The sequence below is a fragment of the Meriones unguiculatus genome, chromosome 5 (genome assembly GCF_030254825.1).
Source record: "Meriones unguiculatus strain TT.TT164.6M chromosome 5, Bangor_MerUng_6.1, whole genome shotgun sequence".
NCBI classification, from domain to species: domain Eukaryota; kingdom Metazoa; phylum Chordata; class Mammalia; order Rodentia; family Muridae; genus Meriones; species Meriones unguiculatus.
In genome coordinates, this window is record NC_083353.1 from 36,647,541 (window position 1) to 36,671,060 (window position 23,520).

Sequence of the window (23,520 nt, forward strand, 5' to 3'; positions counted from 1 at the left end):
GACAGGCTGAGAGCCACTTTCCTTCTCAACCTTTTCTTCCTCAAGGATAGCAACTGCTTCCCCCAGATACACCAGCAGACAACCGCGATCCCTCTTTACCACACTCAATCAATTGTCTGCAGTTACCCTGGGGCTGGTCTATTTACAGAGTTGTCTCTGTAAAGCAGAAGCTGAACCCTTGGGGAAGTTCGGATCTGATCATCAGCAGATTCTGTTTCACAAACCGTTCCTCAAGGCCATTGGACTTGCAGTAGCTTCTGTCACTTCTTATAATTTCTCTATCACCTGTCAGCCTACTTACTATCCCTGCCCCAATTAAAAACTAGCAGATAGTATTAACTTCGCTTCTGTACCCTTTTCAAATAGCCCCATTTAAGTTCTAAATGGCCCAAGGTCTGGGCCATTTAGAAGTTGAACATCATTACTTACAGGTATTCTGTCAGAATTATAAAACTTGGTATCCACAGTCATTTCTCTCTGCCCAACCTTGACTGCTGAAGAGTAATTTCCTCCCCACTTCTGACTTCATGACAAAATCACATTACAGTAAAAGATATCTCATGAATCTCAGTGTCTCCTTCAATACCTTGATGGGTAGAGTCTTTCAGAGGCCCTCTGTGGAAGTCTGTTGTCTTGTTCCCTGTCTTCTTGTGCTTCCGATGTCTATCCTGTTTGCCCTTCTAAATGAGGATTAAGTATCTTCTCTAGGGTCCTCCATGTTTAGCTTCTTTAGGATTATAGATTTTAATATGTTTATCCTATATTATATGGCTAATATCCATTTATAAATGAGTATATACCATGTGTGTCTTTCTGCTTCTAGGTTACCTCACTCATGATGATCTTTTCTAGTTCCCACCATTTGCCTGCAAATTTCATGATTTCCTTGTTTTTAATAGCTGAGTAGTATTCCATTGTGTAAATGTACAATTTCTGAATCCATTCTTCAGTTGAGGGACATCTAGAGAGAGAAAGACCTGGAGCGAACAGGAACTTCACAAGGATACCAATAAGCCAAAAAACCAGGGCTCAGAGGACCCTTCAGACACCAATACTCTAACCAAGGATTATGCATGGAGGTCCTAGACACCCTGCTCAGTTTCCAAGTGGGTTCCCTAGTAAGGGGTACAGGGGCTGTCTCTGACATGAACTCAATGGCTGCTTCTTTGATCACCTCCCCCTGAGGGGTTGCAGCTTTGCTGGGCCACAGAGGAAGACAATGCAGACAGCCCTGACGAGAACTGATAGGCTAGGATCAGATAGAAGAGGGGGAGGTTCCCACTTCCCCCATAGTGGACTAGGGAAGGGGCATGGGTGGGTCTGGGAGATGAGGAAGGGGGCTACAGCTGGGATACAAAGTGAATAAGATGTAATAAATAAATAAATAAAGATGTCTCATGATGAAGGTAAGATAAGGAAAGTTTCCATAAGTCTTCTCAAATGGTGTGATACATTTCTGGATCAAAGATGCATGGTAGTTATGTAAGACCTGGGGGTCTCACAGCTCAGGAGTTCAATCGCGCCCTTCCCAGAAACTCCCCCAGACCAAGACTCGTTGCAAAAGCAAGAGGTTTATTAACCATTGTACAACGGGGTCACCCCTGCTGGTCAGCAAAGAGTGGCACCGGGAGACAAAGGCCTTTAGGTTTTTAAAAGAAAAATTTCGAGAGATTTGAAGTTCTAGTTTTGGCAATTTAGGATTGGATGAGGAAGCTATAAAGTAAGATAATTGGTTAGTCTTAGGTGCTCAAGCTTGGCCAGTCCTGCCAAGTGTGGATGCAGCTGCAATTGAAGGTGGGGGTGGTTAGCTCATCCTTGAAGATTAGGGCTGCGGGCTCTTGGCTGGAGGTCAAAAGCTACTCAGAAGAAGTCTAGGTTTGTTGCTAAGAAACGCTATCTCAAGGACAAGGGTCTGGTCGTTCTTTTGCTGAGTGAAGGTCATTGCTTGCTTGCCCTTTTTTTATATCTGTCCTCACAGATAGGGTCACATTCCTTCACTCTCTGGAAAGGTACTAAGAGGCTTTAGCTTAACCTGGACCTAAAACTCAAAACTATAGGCTTTAGAAGACATATAGGTTACAAAGTTAGCCTAACCCTTTCAGTTATTTCAAATTTGCCTCCAGCGTTAGTTAGCTTTCATCACAATAAAAAAGACAGAGTTCACTGGTATGGATATGGAGTGGAGGGGGAGTGTCACAAAGCATCTAAGTGAATATGAAAATTTCACTTCGTGTTATGCTTTTTTCTGTTTATATTGGTATTAGTAGGTAGGAAGTGTCCATATCGAATTTTCTCAGTGCTTTTGTTCTCGGTGGACAGCCTTTGGCTTCAGCAGGCATTTGTGAAGGGCGAAGAACTTCTAAAGGCCACATTCCATTGCTCTGAGAGAGGATGGTGCTTAGGTAGGATGTCGGTTTTCACCAAAATTCCAAGGTACTGCGTAAGGAAAACCGAAAGACAGGACGCTGGCTGAGTTCGATAATTTCTCAGTTACCTGCGCACGAATACAGCCTAGGATGCTCTTTATCCTCACTCAGCCGACAGGGTAACTGGTCTACAACAACTCAGCTGATGGCTGCTCCAAAACAAACATCACCACCAGATCGGTGGGAAAGTACCCAGCCTACCTAGCAACCCCGCCGGACGCACGCCGCCACGCCCACCTACCTGTGCGCCTGCGCCCCCGAGCTCTCAAGGTCAGCCCCCACCCCCGCCCTATCCTCACACTCACGGAAGTAGCTTTAGAGGACGCCTTGCGGCTCCTCCTCTCTGCGTGGCGTGGGGTCACCGGTGGTCAGGAGAGGGAGGAACTTCCTGTCCCTCGCGGGCAGGACTTCCGGCAGAGCCGGAAGACCTTTTACCTCGCGTTTTGGAGAAATCGGTTTTGCAGAACCTGGAGGGGATATTTAAGACCGTCCCGGCGACTCTAAAGTGTCTGCCTCACGACCTATTCTGGGCGTTATGGTGAGTCCTTCTTTGAGGACCAGAGTGAGAACCTTCAGGGGGAAAGGGCGGGGAGGTCAGTCTGTGAAAGGAGCCGGTGGATGCCCCTGCTCAGAATGGAACCTGCTGGAGCGTTGTGATGAACTGCGGGCACGACCACCCTCCCACCCCCCTGCTCGGAGTGCGCGCGGCCGCCGCAGGGGTTCCGGCGGAGGGACCTGTGGGGTCGTGGGAGGTCGGGTCTGCCGGAATAAGCAGAACTAGTGTACTGCCATCGCATTTGGCCTGTGGCACCAGGTGGCCCACAGATGACCTTGCTCAACTCATCAGCTTGTCTCTGCTACCTTTCCCGCCTCAGGCTTGGGGACAAGAATTAAGGACGTAGAAGTACCTTTGAACACCACTTGTCTCCTTCTTAGAGACAAGCAACGAGGGGCACTTAAGACAAAATTGGATTTCTCTTAAAACTAAACTATTTCAGAAATGGAAATATTGTCACTTTAAAAAAATGCCCAAGTTGAGTACCAACAGATTTATCCTGTAAGAAAAATTTGTAATTTTCTGTTGTACATTTCTGTTTTAGTAGGGAGAATAGCCTCAGTCGTAATATTTACAAGTGTCTTAAAGGTTAGGTAAAAATGATTTCATGGAGGTAAGTAAATATAGAAAGAACCTGGTAAGGGAAGGTAAGTTGGAAAGCAGGGTAACCAAAGGGTATTTTACTGTGAGGTCAGTCATTCAGAGAGTTCCTGTGCTGTTACAGGTGCAAAGAAGGACAACGTTCAGTGACTTGTAAGAAAAAAAAGTCTTAATCAACTTTAGATAAGAACTAGACTTTTACTGGTGGATGTTGACTAATCACACAGTTCAGAAGTTAACATATGAAATCAACACTGGGATTTTGAAAGGTCTACGTTTGGCTTTATTGTAGAAAGGTGGGAGGAGGGCAAGTTGTTGTGTAGGGGATGGTAACTGAAGTAAACTGTTTTCTGGAACATAAAAGGATTTTAAAAACAGACTTACTGTTTCCAAGATCACAAGGTTCTGGTAAAACTAAACAGGCAATCAGCCACGTGGAAGATTTCAAACCCTCATCTTCAGGGGCTTCTGTCTTGGATTCTAGCTTCAGTACACCAGGCTGTCCTCCCATTCAGAGATCAATCTGCCTTTACTTCCCAAGTGCTGGGATCAAAGACGTGTCACTACTCCCAGTTTGGCCATGCCTCCTTTTTCAGGGTCAAATACTGCCAGTTTTAGCTGTTCTGTGTGATAATTTTAGAAGGATTTACTTGAGAATAAAAACTCATCTGGTTCCAGTTGCACTCTACCATGTGACATTTCTTTTAGCAGCATTTTTGTTTTGTTTTGTTTTGTTTTGAACCTCTGAATAATATAGCTTACATTCCTTAAGAGAGGTCTGTTTTCATTTGGCATAATGAAATTAGAGAGGGAACATCAGAACTGGAAGGAATCAAAATCAAGTCAATCTCCTAATCCCTTCAAATTTTACATAAGGAAGAATGTGGAGTCTAGAGACAGGCAGTGATATACTTGAGGTGACATCTCATGAACTTGATCTCAGTTTCTTAAGTGTAAATTTTGACTTCGTCTACAAAGTTGATGATAGTGTGTAAATAAATTTCTTAGATTAGTTACAGAGCTGAATTAGACTATGTTCCTTGTATTCTGAGATCCATAGAAATAATCTGGCAGCTCCAAAGAAGTAGCTATACTTTTAGCTAATCTCATGGTGATTTTTCACAATGTGGGGCCTGGTAGTTAGCTGTCCCCATTGTGACAAAAACTTATTTTAAGTTACTTGACTGAAGTTGTTCACAGCTATGAAATTGATCATGTTTGTGTACATATTTGCAGTCAATGATTGGAATCCTTAAGAAAAAAAATGAAATGAGGATGGACTGAATTTAGGTCACAGTGTCGTTGAATTAACAGTTTCTATTAAATTGCCAACCATATAATGAGAAGAGCACTACAAATAACTCTGAAGACCCAGGTTCTGCTCATTAGTCTCATGAATTTGCTAAGATCACTAGCACTATAAGAAGGTCTAGATTCCTTTGAAAGAATTGGGTTTTAGTCATCTTCTGATTCTTATACATTCAGTCACTTAGAACTTTCTTTCATGATTAAGATTTAATCTTGTTTCCTTGACCTTTTAATTCTTTTTTTTTTAATTAATAAAATCTTTCTTTTTTAATAATTTCATACATCATCTGGGTAGTCTTGGAATCTTTGTCTTTATATTAGGCCAAGTATTTCACTACTGTGTTATAAATGCTTCTGCATACTGGACATTTTGTTTTTTCTGTTGTTTAATTGGTTATAAATTTATTCTGCCATCTCATTCTCTGATATGCTATGTAGCCCTAAACTTCAGAGCTGTGCTGTATATATCAGGTTCTTGTTTGGTGAGCAAATGACAATAGACTTGTGATAGAGGCTGAATTCTTTTTCTTTCAGTTTGTGAAATATTCAGTAGGAATATTTCAATATACCAGTTCTGTTATACTTTCTGTTGTGATGGAAATCTTGCATTCATGCTAATTTATGGGAGAACAGTAAAGTGATTAGAGCTAGTATTTTCAGTTGTAGATGCCTTGTGGCTTGTTTAGTTAATGTAGCATTTTATAATAATTTGTTGTTAGCTCTGGGGAGACAGAAAGCATTACTATAGTCAGAGTTGGTGAGGAGTAGAGCTGGCAAGAGTTAGTGTGATAGGTATTATGAGAGAAGTACATGCAGTGTGCTTAAAGAGTATAGACCAATGAATTGATTTTAAATTGGGGGAGTCAAGGAATAGATGTTATCTGTGAACTTGGAAATGTACATTTGGACCCCATTATTGAGTGGTGAACTTTCAGAGTCTTTGCTTGTTTGTTTGTTTAAATACAAGTTCAAGCTGACTTTGAACTCCATGCTTTCATGCTTCAGCCTCCCAAGTGCTGTAATTATTGTGTGAGCCATCACTCCCAACTCTGAGTGTTATTTCTGATAACTTCTATAGTTAAGTCTGAAGCAAGTGGTCTTCAGACCATCCTTAGAGGAAAGTGGACGGTTAAGAAACTTGGGTGTATTTATTAGAAGTTCTTTTGCATTCGAGTTAAAATCAGACATGTAGTTTGAAGTTCAGGCTCTAAGGAGATTTCAGCATTGAGCATGTAGTGGCAGAGATTTGAGTTTATTCTGAAGTTTTCTGATTTCCTTTTTCAGAGATTCTTCTTTGCTCATTTTTCCTTCAAGAGGCCTGGTCAATGCTGTATTAGAGAGTTCCTATTTCTCCAGTATTTGGTTAATTCAACCAATTATCCCTGAGCACCTTTGTAGAAAAAAACAAGTGTTAACTCCCTTTTATTCCTTGTGTACCACCTGTTTTATTCCATTTTCCATTGCTGATAGTGTAACACCACAGAATGTAAATTGTGAGAAATGGATTTAGTGGTTCACAGTTCTGGTCCAAGGTTGAGAGACCTCATCTAGTGATGGCTTCGCTGGCAAGAGTGTAGTGTTTCAGGTAGACATATGGCAAGAGTTAGGGTGTGCATATGTTAATGCATATATCTTTCCTCACTTTAATTATAGGAACTGCTGTGGTGACCTTGTCTGATTTTAATTACATCCCAATGGCAATATCCTGAAAGATGAGTTAGGTTAAGTTTCTTCCCTCTTAATGCAGTGGAAATTAAATGTTAGCATGAGTTTTGGAGAAGACAAACTATAGTTTACCATCTGCTCTGGAATTATGTAAAACATAATTGGTTTGGCTGAATTGACTATACCTCTGTTTTACCTGACAAGTGTTAAAAAAGTCCTATTCTTATTTCAAAGGATACTTGTTCAATCACTCATTCACTATTTTTTTCAACATTGATAGGCCAAGGATATAACTGTCTATAAAACAAATAACTGCCTTTTGGGAGCTTGTTTCTATTCAGAGAGGCCGATTGCTGATCCTGTAGTGAAGCAGACAGTATGCTAACTGTGGTAAATGAAGCAAAAAAGCAGAAGGTCCCTTCTGTCTTTACCCCAACACTTTCACAGGATCCCTGGGGAGCTCCATCTATGCTTGGCTGCAAGTCCCAGCATCTGTTTCTGTCCGCTGCTGGCTGGAGCTTTCCAGTCAAGTTAGGCTCCTGTTTCATCTGTCTTTTCTGGGTCTGGGTTACCTCACTTAGGATGATCTTTTCTAGTTCCATTCATTTGCCTGCAAATTTCATGATTTGTTTTTAATAGCTGAGTAGTATTCCATTGTGTAAATGTACCACAATTTCTGTAACCATTCTTCATTTGAGAGGCATCTAGGTTGGTCCAGTTTCTGGCTATTACAAATAAAGCCACTGTGAACATAGTGGAAGTGTTGGAAGGGGAAAGATGGAAGGACCTGGAGGGGACAAGAACATCACAAGAAGACCAACAGAGACAACTAACCCAGTCCAGTGGGGTCTTACAGAGACTGAGACATCCAACTAAGGAGCATGCATGGTCTGGATCTAGGCCTCCTGCACAGATGAGGCCAATAGGTGATGGGGGTGGGGGGAGGTGTGTTGTTTCTAACATATTGGATCACTTCTGCTGGCAGGGTGGCCTCAGGGGTTGAGGACATACTCAGTCCTGATGTGACCTAATGTGATAGGGAGGGTTGATACAACAGGAAGGGGGATGCACCGTTTTCTTGGGGAAAAGGGAGAAAGGAAGGGGATAGTAGGGGAAGGGGAAGACTGGGAGAGGAGGAAGGGACACCTTTGGAATGTAAAGTAAATAAACTGAAATTAAAAAAAAAAAGAAAGCAGAGGGGATGGATAGAAAATGATGTGGTGGCTGCACGCTGTAGTGAAGAATAAATGTAATTGTAAGATTTCCAGTAAAATTATAGGTTTTCAGTGAACAGGATGATTATAGATAATTATTTTTAAGTATGTAGATAGTGGCATTGCTTTCATAGATTGCAGTTTTGCATCACTTACTGAAAAAAAATGAAGCCTTTTATTGTTTAAAGATTTATTTTTTATTTTGTGGATATGAGCGCTTGCCTGTATGTGGGTCTTGTGTTTCTGTGTATGTATGTGTGTGTGTATGTATATACACACACACAAACACACACACATACCATATGTATGTCTGGTACAGAGGCCAGAAGGTGTTGATCCCCTAGTTGTGAGTCATATGTGAGTGTTCAGAACCAGTCTTCTTAAAGAGTAGCAAGTGCTCTAAATTCTAAAACCCCTTGAAGTTTGTTTTTTTCCTGAACTCAATATTTAGTTAATTTTATGTCTCGGTGTTTTGCCTGCATGCATATGTTTAGATTAGCTTTGGGGTTGTATGCATAGTTTCTGTTGTAGTACATGTCCTCTCCATTATCTATTACTTTTGCCAGAGTGATATATCTTTTCATTTTTTTTTACAATATATTGTCATTCATTGAGAATCTTGTTTTTAAACTTACAAATTTATTAAGTTTGCTATTTTAGCACATTATTAACCTTATTTTATATGAACTAATGAATTCCAACTTTGATATAAGTTACAGAAGGAATTGTTTTACTGGTATTTTTACTGGTATTTTGTAAACATTACAAAAGTCACCTTGCATTGTACTAAATACACATGCTCACACATGTGATTCTTAGGACTTCTGTATAATGATTAGTCACTTTATTCAAATCAAATTAACTCCAGTATTTTCATCAGAGAAAGTTTAACAACCTTTACAGTTTTATTGACAAAGTTGGGTGTGATTTTCAGGTACATAAGGTACATGGAATTAGTTTTGATTTGCTGATAAATAACACACTTTTACTATAAAAATGTCCTAAATATTTCATAAGGATACTAATACAATTATATTTACATAAAATGTGTGTATATGTGATTATACATATATAAATATGGGCTAGGCATCTAATGTATGTGAGTACATATATCGATTAATGCATGCAAAAATATATAACAGATCATACAGATCAGTGCTGTTTGACTCATGAGAGTGTTATCTACTAACTAGTAATTTATAATTTGATAATATCAAGAGCAGAAAATGATTTTATTGTAATTATGTTATTAGTCATCATAGATGGGGAATGATCACCAAGTATAAGTGCTTCTTTCTTTTTATGTATGGATGGAATTATACTGGCTAGATCTTTGTATGTGTATGTGTTTATTTTTCTTTTTTATTGACTTATTACAATACATTCACTTTACTTTTTCCTTATTTAATTATTTATTTGTTTATTGCAATTTATTCACTTTGTATTCCAACTGTAGCCCCCTTTCTCATCTCCCTCCTGTCCCATCCACCCTCTTCTCCCCCTTCCCTAACCCACTGATATGAAAGACAATATGGTGTATACTCACTTATAAGTGGATATTAGCCATATATTATAGGATAAACATACTAAACTCTGTAGTTCTAAGGAAGCTAAACAAGGAAGACCCTAGGGAAGAGGCTGAAACCTCACTCAGAAGGGCAAACAGAATAGTCATTGGAAATAGGAGAAGACAAGGAACAAGACAGGAGCCTTCCACAGAGGACCTCTGAGAGAGTTTGCTCATCAGGGTAATTGAAGGAGATACTGAGACTCATAGCCAAACATTGGGCCGAGTGCAGGAAACCTTATGGAAGAAGAGGGAGATAGATAGAAGGACCTGAAGGGGACAGGAACTCCACAGGGAGACCAATAGAGCAAAAAAAACCTGGACCCAGTGGTGCCCTGCAGGGACCAATAGTCCAACCAAGGCCCTTTCATGGAAAAGACCTAGACCCCCTGCTCAGAGAAAGCCCATAGGCTGCTCAGTTTCAAGTGGGTTCACTAGTAATGGGAACATGGGCTGTCCCTGACATGAATTCAGTGGCTGGCTCTTTGATCACCTCCTCCTGGGGGGTGCAGCCTTACCAGGCCACAGAGGAAGATGATGCCACTAACCCTGATGAGATCATATAGGGTAAGATCAAATAGAACAGGAGAAGGTCATTCCCTATCATTGAGAATCTTATACAATGTATTTTGATCATACTTTTTTGTTGGTTTGGATGAATATATTATTCTATTCATCTTTATTGTGTAAGAGTATTTTACTCCCCTGAATTCATAATTCCTGTTTCCCTTTCTCTAGGAACTAGTGATCTTTTTCACCATAATCAAGGCTTTCCAGAATGTTGTATAATTGGAACCATGCAATTTTATAGCCCTTGCAGATTGTTGGCTTCTACTTTGTAATATTTAAGGTTCCCTCATGTCTTCATAGTTTTCTTCTTCCTTTCCTACTGTTTTTCTAACCTCCTCCCCTTTTCTTTATTCTAAGACAGATCCAGGACTGTATTGGCCAGTCAAGTACTCTGCCACCATGGTGCTTGTATTGCAAGGGAGTGTTGTGTGAGAAAACATTTCCTGGGAAGATGTAACACATGTGTCTGCTCATCCCAGATAGGGGGCCCATATGTAACCTTGCTATACAGTGTGCCAACGTTAGTCCTCTGCCTCGTCAGAGTTCTGAGAAAATGTACCTCAGCCACCAAAAATCCCAGTTGTGCCTTCATATGTGTGTATATATATATATTTACTCTTTCTGTTTTATTTAAATAAATATATATTTATTTATTTAGATATATTTAAATAAATATATATTTAAATAAAACAGAAAGAGTAATTCTATTATTAAAGTAGATGGAATATCTTTTGTATTTTGGCATAAAGTATAAGATTTAGGAAAAAGGGGAACAATTGTAATGCTTCCCAGGAAAATTAATTTTAATTGAGGTAGAAAGGCCCACCCTCTCCGTGGGTGAACTCTTCTATGGAAGGAGGTACTGTGTTGTATGAGATGAGAGAACAAGCTGATCAATAGCATGAGTGTATTTATTCATTGCTCACTGATCTTGACTGCAGATGGAGTGTGACTTACTGCTTCAAGTTCCTGCTCCCTGACTACCCTAGAACTGTAAGCCAGAACAGCTGTCTCTAGTCAGTTGCTTTTGTCAGGGTTATCACACTACAGCTGGATAAACATTGAATTTAATAGCTGAATGTATTTTTAGCAGTTGTAATTCATCAGCTATTCTAAAAGTTAATTTCATTTAAGTCCTTATGTTAAATTCTGGGGTTTTGTTTTGTTTTAACCACAGTTTTACAGATGGAGGCACAATAAAAGTACAGGAACCTTTCCACAGAAACGGATAGTGGTGATAGAACTTGACTTATAAGCTTCCTGGGCCACTGTGCACTTGGTCAGGCTGATTATTGCTTAATTTGATAACTTTTAACTTATAAAATAATTTAATTTAAAAAATTTAACCCAGCATTAAAAATTAAACATGATTTCCTTATACAGATAATATTATAATAAGCAATAATAATTTTTGTTAGTCTTGGTTCAAGCTTATAATCTTAGCTCCTCTAAAGGCTGAGGCAAGAGAATCACAGGTTCAACACTAGCCTGAGCTTTTGCGTTTAGTAATTTTTATAATTTATATAATTATACTTTTGAAAAATTATCCCAAGCCTAGATGATAGTGGATGCAACAAATAGTATTAGAAAAATTGGTTATGACAGTTAAACATAGCATGGTTGATATTTCTTTTTTTATTTATTATTTATTACGATTTATTCACTTTGTATCCCGGCTGTGGCTCCCTGCCAATCCCAGCCTCCCTCCTTCTTCCCCCCTATGCCTTTCCCCTAGTCTACTGATAGGGGAGGTCGTCTGCCCCTTCCATTTGACCCTAGCCTATCAGGTCTCATCATGCATCATGGCTGCATCCTCTTCTTCTGTGACCTGGCAAGGCTGCACCTCCAGGGGGAAGTGATCTGAAGCAGGAGAAGACATGGTTGACATTTCTAAGTCAAGTGCTAAACTTGTTTCACTGTTACAGAGTGTCACAGTATAGAGTTCTTAGTATCTCTTTTGCCTAACTATATCTAGTTTAAAAAAAAAAACATTCCTTCATACTAGAGTATTAATCATTTAAGTCTGGGCATGGACTTGAAGTAATGCTGACAAGTGTTTCTTAATTATTGTAAGTGTTCTGTATCATACTTGTTCCACCTGTTGTAATGGCTATTGCTTACAACTGAAACTTTGTTTCCATAAGAGTTACAAAAACTGATCTCTCAGAGCCACTTGCTTTCCCTTCCATTTTGTGAGCAGACAGGTTACTTATTCACAACCACTAACAGTTTAATTAACAGATTTTTTTTAGATGTAAAATAGGACTTTTAAGGCATTATCAACTTCATGCTCAACAACTATACAGTTGAGTTACAAGAGAAGTCACACTAAAAAAACTGTCATATTTTATGCCAATTTACTATTTTGTGTTGGGTCACAATCATAATTGTCCTGCAGTACATGTCACACAGGTTGGAAACACCTGCTGGCTGATAGTGATAGTATCTTTGCAGCAAATTCTTAGGTGTAAAGAGGTTTGGAATTAGAGGAGATGTAGGATAGAATGAATGGGCAAGGAAAAGAGAAAAGGGAACTTTTGTCCAGTGCAAGTGCCATATCACTAGGAGCCTTACTGTTCTAGTTTATGAATATTCATCGCAGGCTGCCAACAGCCAGTGCCTGCCATTAATACTTAGCACAGTTAGGTTTTAGTTTTGCAATGCTGAGGGAAGTGTTTGATTACTGAGTTAAAATCCTGTGTTTACTTTTTAAAGTAAACTTCACTTTTTTTTAAATCTCTGTGATAAATAGCAGCCTTTAAAAATAATAATCTCAGTTATCTGAATTATCTGTTTGTCCTTCACACCATTCTGTGCTCAGCTGGAGTTTGTTATCCTTATTTGCTGATTGTTTCTGTTTGCTCTACTGGCATGATCAACTTGGAAAAGCAGTGTCACCTTCTGCTTCCGTTTACTGATTTATGATGATTGTAAGTGACTAATTATAAATGGTTCTTATTCTTTAGGCTTTTGGGGATGTCTGTGTTATTATTATTCTGTCACTGGAACCATTCTTTTGTGTTTAGCCTTGTTCAAAAGGGAAACCATTGATTCTTATTTCATAAGTGTTGCTGTTTGGTTTTTGCCACCAACTTCCAGGACCTGGGATTATGGGAGTATGCTACCATGCCCAGCAAATTTTGTATTTATTATGCTTAAAAATTCTTACACTTTTTAAGATAAAAAAGTAGAAGACTTGTCAACTGGATTTTGGAAGTAATTGTCAACACATTTTTCTGAAAAAGAAAAAGAAAAATAGGAAAAAAATGCAAAACATTCATTATACTGGAGATTATGACCTTGAAAGGCTTATTTTTTAAGATTAAAATTATTTTCTGGTATAATTTCAACTAATGCTTTTTGAGTGCTTGCATTTTTGTATAGTTTGTCCATCAATCATTTTTACTAGAAGTGTTTGTGGTCATCATAGTTCTAATGTCCTTTTCCTCTTCTTCCAATATGGACCTGAGGCCACCCTAGAACTTTAACTCTGTAAGGCAGGCTAGCTTTGATCCCAGTTTCCTGATAAAATTTCCCAAGTGCAGAGATTCCTGGTGTATGAGTCATACCCTCAAGGAATTTTGTTCCATTATTTTTCCAGTGCTAAGCCATATTCCCAACTCTTTTCTCTCAATAGCCACTGATTAGGAGAAAAAAAAATCCTTACCATTTAAAAAACAAAACCTTCAGGTCACTTAAAGGGAGAATTTACTAAGTTTCTATAATAGAGTTAAAAAAAATAAGTCACAAGTTTCTGAAGATAAAAAGATTAAAAAAAATATTGAGTACCTTTGTATGTGTGTATAGCAACAGGTGCACTTGCCTGGTGTGTGGAATGTGTATGGAGATCTGAAAATGGCTGGGAGTCGTTTTTCTACTGTGTGTGTCCAGGAGATCCCACTCAGGTCCTCAGGCTTGGTAGTAAAGGCTTTACCTAACTCTCCAAGCATGTCAATGACCCTGGGGATTTGTTTGTTTGTTTGTTTGCTTGTTTGTTTGTTTGTTTGGTTGGTTGGTTGAGGTGAGACTGTAGAGGAGTGGGCTAAGTCTAGACTTTTCACTAATTTGTAACTGTTAGTTTGCTTTGAAGCTTCTTAAAAGTTGTAGCTCATTTCATCTTTTTAAGTAAGTGATCATTATTTATTATCATTAGCCAAAAACTTCATGTCAGACACTGTTGGTCGTATAAAGTTGTTAAATTTTCAACACTAGATGTGTATTTGGTTAAAATGTGAAATTCATAAGCAGTAAGATCTGCTTGGGATTTGAACGATCATTTGCCAATTTTTGTAGAGGTAAACAATGAGTATGGAAGAGAGAGCTTTCCAATTGTTGTGTAGCTAATGACAAAACTACACGGTACTGTAGTGTGTTTAATTATTCACCATAAGTGCATTTAACCAACAGTTAACTTTAGACGTACATGTTTAAAGTTTCTTGGGTTTTGTATTTATAACTTTAAACTTATAGCTGAATATTCATTTTAGATTTGCTTTATGAACCATTACTAGTGCACTTAACATGGTTTGTAATTTGTACTTTGTGTGGATTAAAGTATTTGTGACACAAATAGCTATTACATTAAATTGTTGTCTTAGATGTATAGAAAACTTGATATATTGTTTTTTTAGTAATAAGAGGAATGCTTTTCCTTTATGTTAAAGTTCAGTGCTTCGTACAGTGACTATAATAAAGCAACAGCGCAAATTTACCCTTTGTTCTTTTATTTCATCAAGAAGTAAATATTTATTTTGTGGTATTAAAACTACCACGATAACTTCCTGGAGAACAAGGTTGGAGTAAAGTGGAAGAAATGAGTACAATTTTAGTGGGGGAGATCCTTCCATCAGTGATCAGAGCTGAGCATGACAGTGGCTAATTTGGAGGTATATGTACTGGTTTTAGGTAGAAAATGGAAAATTATAGAAGGTTCCAGGAGGAAGTAAATGGTAAAGACTGAGTTGGAGTTATTTTGAACAAGATGATTTGTAAAAATCAAATGTCTGTTGCTTTCAGCAAATAACTTCATTGAATATAGACCTATTTTCTGCAGTTTTAGAGAACATTCTTACACTTAAGAAAAGTGGGAGAATTTAGGATGCCCTCTTTAGACTGAGCTTTTTTGTTGTTGTTACTTTTCAGTACTAAGGTGAAACATTTATTCATGTCCTAGCTAGAGATGAAGTGACTAAGTAACATCTTCTAAGATAATTGATTCATTGTCAGTGTTTTAATGACTATAGTATTGCATTATATGAGGTATTGAACAATTTAGTCACTATAACTATATCATTTAAAGTAAACCATTACATCATTTAAAACAACTATTAATTTTAATACTAGTATGTTAGAATCGTTTATGAATTGTATTAACATGCCCTCTATTCTTGTGAAACTTTGCTCTATTTTTTAGTTTCTCGTTTGCTTTATCAACTCATATTGAAGAAAATGTCTTGTTATTTTTCATAAAGAAATTACCTTATGTTTAGTTTTTTTGAGATTTATACTTTCAAAAATCAGTTTTAATAATTTTAAAAGTATTTTACTATTTTAAAAGTACGTCTATGTTCATTTGTGTATGTATTTGTATGTTCTCATAAGGTCAGCCTCTTAAAGAGGCCAAAAGTACTAGTGGACGCCTTGGAGCTACAGGCCGGATGTGAGCTTCTTGGAAAGGCTGGTAGAAGGGATCTGAGGTTCTCCACAAGAGCAGCTTGAATTCTGGTGTTTGGCTTTGTTCTGTTTTGTTCCTTAGGATAGGGTCTATCTATGTAGTCCTGGCTCTTCTAGAACTTGGTATGTAAATCAGGCTGGCCTTGAATTCAATGATCCATTTGCCTTGGCCTCCTGGGGGGTGAGAATAAAAGCATGGACCCCCCAGTATGTGCTCTTAATTGTTGCACCATCTTTCAAGCTCAGCACTTCAGTTTTAAAATATGTTAACTTTTTTTGTTAGAAAATAACAGTAAAATTTATATTTTTATTTTAAAGAAATTAAAAATTATTTTGACAATGAAACCGATACTGGCAAAGTAAAGAATTCTGTAAACAATTCATTTTAAAAATTTATCTATTGTCTTCTCCTACTTCCCTTGACTATTCTCTTTACCCTTCTGAATGAAGATTAAGCATCTTCCCTAGGTCCTCCTTGTTGTTTAGCTTCTTTATAACTATAGATTTTAATATGTTTAATATATATGGCTAATTTCCACTTATAAGTGAGTATAAAACACCATATGTGTCTTTCAGCTTTTGGGTTACCTCACTCAGGATGATCTTTCTAGTTCCTACCATTTGCCTGCAAATTTCATGATTTCCTTGTTTTTAATTGCTGAGTAGTAGTCCATTGTGTAACAGGACAGGAACCTTCCACAGAGGAGCTCTGAAAGACTCTACCCACCAGGGTATCAAAGGAGATACTGAGACTCATAGCCAAACTCTGGGCAGGGTGCAGGACACCTTACGGAAGAAGAGGGAGGTAGAAAGATCCTGAGGGGACAGGAACTCCACAAGGAGAACAACAGAGCCAAAAAACCTGGGCCCATGGGGTCCTGCAGAGACTGATATAGCAACCAAGGACTTTGCATGGGGAGGACCTAGCCCTGTTCAGAGGAAGCCAATAGGCTGCTCAGTTTCCAAGTGGGTTCCCTAGTAAGGGGTACAGGGGCTGTTTCTGACACGAACTCAGTGTCTGGCTCTTTGATACCTCCCCCTGGGGGTGCACCTTGCCAGACCACAGAGGAAGTTGATGCAGCCGGCCTTGATGAGACCTGATAGGCTAGGGTCAGATAGAAGGGAAGGAGGATCTCCCCTATCATTGGACTAGGGAAAGGGCATAGGGGGAGAAGAGGGAGGGTAGGTGGAAGTGGGAGGAGATGAGGGAGGGGCCTGCAGCGGGGATACAAAGTGAATAAATTGTAATTAATTAATTAAAATAAGAAAAAAATAAAACAGTGTCCCTAATAGAGTCATGAAAAAAAATTATCTTTTTAGCTCAACTCATAGTTGTTATATATGCTGTTGTTTGTTGGAATAAATTGAACAATATGGCATGGTTATTTGATAGCTGAAGATGCCATTTGATAGGAATTCATAAATCCTAAGTTTCAATTGTTGAACTTACTCTTTAGCTGCTTTTCTTTTTGGCATTAAAGAAGAAGCATTTATTTGGGGGAGACAAGTGCTACTGAGGTGAGAGAACAGTTCATGAGAGTGGTCTTGACACCATGTGAGTTTCAGGGATTAAACTCAGGTGATAAGGTTTGGCTCCAGGCACCATTACCTATGGAACCATGGTGCCAGGCCTCTTTAGCTGCTTTTCTAAAATTCTTCTATTAATTTTATTTATGGTAAAGGCCTTGTTTTGAAAATTAAACTTTTAGTCCAGTTTACTCTTACTGATGTCTGACTCAAGGCAGGACTAGCTCATATAATCAGTTCTGTGCTGCTGGAGATGGCACATAAAAAAGAGTTCTTGTCTGACTGAGCTTATTTATGTTGCTTTTACCAGTATTGGAGTAGAGAGGATTTCACTTTTGGATTAAGTCTAAACTGTTCTTAATCCCTTGACCTGTTAGAGCAACCATCTTAAAAGCCTCAGCTTAGGGCTGTCAGTCAGTCATTCACCTGTGTGATTTTATCAGTTTTCCAACCCTCCTTTAATGACATTGATTCAGATGATAACCCTAGCATTTATTTTATGGCTCTTTTTTTTTTCCTGTCTTCAGAAATCCTGTTGTGTCTGTTTTTTAGGGACATCTTAAATACTGTCTGATGCTTTTTTTTGGCTATTGAAAAGCTATTTATCAGGGCTGAAGGGATGGCTCAGTGGCTAAGAGCACTGTCTGCTCTTCCAAAGGCCCTGGGTTCAATTCCCAGCACCCACCCACGTGGCAGCTCACAACTGTCTGTAACTCCAGTTCCAAGGGATCCAACACCTTCATACTAATGCAAATAAATTAAAATAAAAAATTAAAAAAAGGAGAAGCTATTTATCTGTGTTTTAATTCTTATAACATTTAAAAGTTCTAAATCCTGATCATTCATTTTTCTGATATTGTACCTAAGCTTATAGTTACTTAGGTAGATTTAACAGTCTGTTGTTAGTCATCCATTCAATACATGTGTTCTGTTTTTAACCAAAATTCTCATAATCTGAAGGTACTCTACTCTTTTATAACTTATATCTACTGGCCATCCTTATTCTTAGGAGCTAATTTGAAGATCTTGAAAAGAAATCTGAGTTTTCCAACATCACTACATGTACCATCAAAGTATCTAGACACCATTTATTTAGTTTATTCTGACCAGGTTCATATTACCTGTGATCACCACAGTTTTCATATTTAATGTAGTCCATACTTATTTATGCTTCTATTCAGTAGGATAAAGAACTAAAGCTACACTTTGTTTTTAGGCCTTGTATCTAATTTGACCTGTAAGTGTTAACATTGACTCTGTCTCTTTTGCTATATATAAGTACACACATCACACACTCATATACACATATACCTATATGTATATAGAGAGACATATATGCATATATGTATGTGTAGGGTATTTTTTTCTATTTGAATTTAAATTTTTTTTTGTTTATTGAAAATAGATTCTTTTCTAAAGCACTATACCTTGATTACAGTTTCCTTACCATCTATTCCCCCCAGTCCCTTTCCACTTCCCCTCCCCTCCGGATCTATTCTTTTTTTGTCTCTTATTGGAAAAGAACAGGTTTCTAGGAGATAAAAACCAAGCATGAAAAAGTACAGAGCCCAAAGAGCAGTAGCGAGAATCAGAGACCAACTTGTTCACACACTTAGGAGTCCTATAAAAATACCAAGCTGGAAGCTATAATATATACACAGAGGACCTGATGTAGACGCTATTCTTGCTGTTTAGTCTCTGTGAGTTCATGTCAAGTCTTGCTCAGTTGATTCAGAGGTCCTTGTTTCTCTGGTGTTCAGAGGTCCTTGTTTCTCTGGTGTCCTCAAGTCCCCTATGGCTCTTAAACTCTTTTCACCCTTTTTTCTCCTGGGTTCTCTGATTCATGAGGGGAAGGATTTGATGGAGAAATCCCATTTAGAGCTGTGTGTTCGTTCTAAAGTCTCTTTGTGGGTAATGTCTGGCTGTTGGTCTCTGTGTTTATTTCTATCTGTTGAAGGAGAAAGCCCCTCTGATGATGGTTGAATAAGACACCATTCTGTGAGCATAGCAGAATATCATTAACAGTCATTGTATTGTTACTTTTTTCTTTAGACAAGCGGTATTTGCTTTCCCCTAGTTCTCTTGGCTATCTAGTCTCTGATACTTGGTCATCCAAACAGTGTTGAGTGTCGGTTCTATCTCGTGGAGGCTGGCATAAGTCAAATCAGACTGGTTGGCTATTCCTGCAAGTTCTGTGCCACCATTACCCTAGCATGTCTTGCAGAAATTATGGGTAAAAGGTTTTGTGGCTGGGTTGATATTTACATTTCTCTTTTGGTAGCCTGAAGAGTATCTTCCCACATCAAAGACATTAGAGGATGGAGGTGAAGGCACCATGTAGCTCCAGCTCTACTTTTCCATGTTTGTTGAGTTGTGTGAGGGTTGTCCTCAGCATAACCTCCCTCCCACCCCCCCACCCCGCACACACAGTCACTTTGCACAGAGGAAGCCATTGTCTTAACCACAGCTTGGATTGTTTGGGGATATCTTTGCTATTCCCTTGGCTGACAGCTCAGTTGAATGCAACCTAGTCTCAGTACCTGAAGACTCATTTGGTGACAAGAGAAGGCCAGCTGGCACTCCATCACCCCCATTATTAGGAGATTCCATTAGGATCACTGTTACATATTTTACGGTGTTTCCCTATCATGAGGTTTCCATACTATACCTCAAATGCCTCTCAGTTATAGCTGTCTCTCCCTGCATTCCCATCCTCAACCCTACTTTCCTTCCCCCTCCTCACCTGATCCTGCCATTTATCCTGCCCCACACTCAGTCTAGCCATAAAATCTCTTTCCCCGACCCAGGGAGATCCTATGTCCCCTCTAGTGCCTTTCCCTATGCTTATCCTCTCTGGGTCTATATATTGTAGTTTGGCTATCATTTATTTAATGGCTAATAAGAAGTGAATACATACTGTATTTGAGTTTGGATTGCCTCACTCAGGATGACCTTTTTCTAGTTCCATCCATTTTCCTGTAAGTTTCATGATGCCATTTTTTTTTTTAAAGCAGAGCAGTAGTCCTTTGTGTAAGTGTACCACATTTTCTTTTATCCATTCTTCTGTTGAGGGACAACTAGGTTGTCTTCAATTTCTGGTTATCATGAGGGGAGTATCAGTGAACATGGTTTGTTTAGTAAGTGTCCTTGTGGTAGGATGAAGCATCATTTGACTATATGCCCAATAGTGGTATAGCTGGGTCTTGAGGTAGATCGATTCCCAACTTTCCAAGAAAATGCTATATTGACTTCCATAGTGGCTGCATAAGTTTGCACTCTCACCAGCAATAGAGGAGTAGTCCCCTTGCTCCACATTCTTGTCAGCCTGAGCTGTCACTTGTGTTTTTGATCTTAGACATTTTGACACGTTTAAGATGGAGTCTCTAATTTTGATTTGCATTTCCCTAATGGCTAATAATTTTGAACATTTAAATGTTTTTCAGCCATTTGGCTTTACTTTTTAAAGAATTCTCTGTTTAGGTCCATACTCTATTTTTAAATTGTTATTTGTTTTTGATATCTAGCTTTAGTTCTTCATATGTTTTGGATATTATCTTCTATCAGATTTGTTGGTAGTAAAAATATTTCCTTACTCTGTAGGCTGCCACTTTGTCTGATTGACTGTGTCCTTTGCCGTACAGTTTTCAGTTTCACGAGATTGTATTTATTAATTGTAGATCTTAGTGCCTGTGCTATTGGTATTCTTTTCAGAATGTCTTCTCAAGCCAATGTGTTCAAAGCTATTCCCCACTATTTCTTCTTTTAGGGTCATTGTATATGGTTTTATGTTGAGGTCTTTGATCCAACTGCACATGTTTCATGAAGGGCAGTAAGTATGGATCTGGTTTTTTTTTTTTTTTCCATAATTTTATTTTTCTCATTAGTTACATTTTGTTAATTCTGTATCCCAGCTGTATCCCTCATTCCCTCCCCAATCCCGCACTCCTTCCCTCATCTCCTCCCTGCCCCTTTCCAAGTCCACTAATAGGGGAGGACCTCCTCCCCTTTCATATGACTCGCTTTTGTCAGGTATTTTCCAGACTGGCTGCAAAGTCCTCCTCTGTGGCCTAACAGTACTGCTCCTCCCTTAGGAGGTGGGGAGGTCAAAGAGCCAGTCATTGAGTTCATGTTAGAAATAGTCCTTGTTTCCCTTACTATGGGAAACCAATTGATTACTGAGCTATCACGGGTCACATCCGAGCAGCGGTTCTAGGTTTTATCCTCTCATGGACTTTGGTTGAGTGTCCATCTCAAAAAAGACCCTGTGCCCAGATACGTTTGGTCCTTGTGGAGCTCCTATCCTTTCCACATCAAACTCCCCTTCTTTCATATGATTCCCTGCACTCTGCCGAAGGTTTGGTTGTGAGTCTTAGTATGCATATTTGCATTCTTCCACATGGAGACATCCAGTTTGACCAGCACCATTTGTTGAAAATGCTGTCTCTTTTCCATTGTGTTCTGTGGCTTCTTTATCAAAAATTAGGTGTCTGTAGGTGTGTGAATTTATGTCTTGAGTCTTCAGTTTGATTCCATTCATCAATGTGTCTGTTTTATGCCTGTACCATTGGGGTTTCATTACTATAGGTGTGTGGTACAACTTGGAATCAGGAATGGTGAGACCTCCAGTAGTTCTTTTATTTTTCAAGTTTGTTTTTACCTATTCAGAGGTGTGTGTATGTGTGTGTTTATTCCTATATGGAGGTGAAATTTGACCTTTTCAGTTTTATGCAGAATTGTATTGGAATTTTGATGGGGATTTCATTGAATCTGTAGATTGCCTTTGGTAGGATGGCCATTTTTACTCTGTTAATCCTACTGATCCATCAGCATGGGAGATCTTTCCATCTTCTGATATATTCTTCAGTAATTTCTTCAAAGACTTGATGTTTTACTCATAGAAGTCTTTAAGTTGCTTCATTAAGGCTCTCCCAAAATATTCTATATTGTCTGTGGCTCTCATGAAGGGTGTTATTTTCCTGATTTCTTTCTCGGTCCCTTTTTCATTTTTATACAGTAGGACCTCTATATAGTAGGTGCTCTTAACCTCTGAGCCATCTCTCCAGCCCAAGCTACTGATTTTTTTGAGTTAATTTTGTATCCTGCTACTTTGGTGAAGGTGTTTATCAGCTGTAGGAGTTCCCTACTGGAGTTTTTAGGGTCATTTATGTATACTGTCATATCATCTTCAATTAAAGATACTTTGACTTCTTCCATTTCAGCTTATGTCCCCTTGATCTCTTTCAGTTGTCTTGTTACTAGCTAAGGCTTCAAGTACTATATTGAGTAGGTATGGTGAGACTGAGCAGCCTTGTCTTGTTCCTTATTTTGGTGGAATTGCTCTGAGTTTCTCTGAGTTTAATTTGATGTTGGCTATGGGTTTGTATATTGCCTTTGTTGTGTTAGATATATGCTTTATATCCCTAATCTCAAGACATTTATCATGAAGAGCTGTTATATTTTGTTAAAGGATGTTTTTTCTACATCTAATGAGAAGGTCATGTGAGTTTTTGTTTGTTTGTTTGTTTTTTCATTTGTATGGTAGTTTACATTTATTGATTTTCATCTCTGGGATGAAACCTATTTGATTATATTGATGTGTCTTGGGTTCAGTTTCCAAGTATCTTGTTGAGTAGTTTTGCATCTTTGTTCATAAGGGAAATTGGTCTGTAATTTTCTTTGTTTGGTCTTTGTGTACTTTGGTGTTAGGGTAACTGTGGCCTTATTAAGTGAATGGGCAATGCTCCTTCTGTTTGTATTTTGTGGAGTAATTTGAGGAGTATTGGTAGTGTTCTGTGATAAAACCATCTGGCCCTGGGCTTTTTTTTGCATGGGAGACTTTTAGTGACTCCTTTTAGTTCACTAAGGGTTATAGGCCTTTTTAAATTGCTTATCTGATCCTCTTTTAACTTTGGTAGGTGGCATATATTTAGGAAATTATCCATTTATTTTAGATTTTCTAGTTTTGTGGTGTACAAGTTTTTAAAATATATCCCATGATTCTCTGTATTTACCTGGTAGCTGTTTTTTTGTTCCCCCTTTCATTTCTGATTTTGTTAATATCGATATTCACTCTGCCTTTTAGTCACTTTGGATAAGGGTTTATCATAACGACTTTTCCCAAAGAATAAACTTTCTGTTTCATTGATTCTTTGTATTGTTCTCTGTTTTTATTTTGTTTATGTCAGCCCTCAGTTTGATTATGTTTTGCCGTCTACTCCTTTTGGATGTGTTTTCTTCTTTTTGTTCTGGAGCTTTCAGGTATGCTGGTATGAGATTTCTCTAGATTTTTATTTAGGCACTTAGTACTATATGCACTTGCCTCTGAGAATGACTTTCAATGTGTTCAATAAGATTGGATAGTCTTTTTTTTAATTTTAATTTCTTTGTATTAATTTCAGTTTATTCATTTTTTTT

General features: G+C 38.4%; 1 protein-coding gene across 5 annotated transcripts in view; it reads left to right on the forward strand.

Annotated features, from left to right (window-relative positions):
- Positions 1-2,810: 2,810 nt before the first annotated feature.
- The window catches only part of Tmem161b (transmembrane protein 161B), a 91,338-nt gene continuing 70,628 nt past the window's right edge, over positions 2,811-23,520 (forward strand). For 3 of the 5 annotated variants that reach the window (XM_060383629.1, XM_060383630.1, XM_060383631.1), the window contains exon 1: positions 2,811-2,964. In XM_060383629.1, the coding sequence (XP_060239612.1) occupies positions 2,962-2,964 (3 nt within the window). In that variant the 5' untranslated portion in view covers positions 2,811-2,961. The remainder of the gene's footprint in view (positions 2,965-23,520) is intronic. The other 2 variants (XM_060383632.1, XM_060383633.1) reach the window with 1 other exon arrangement.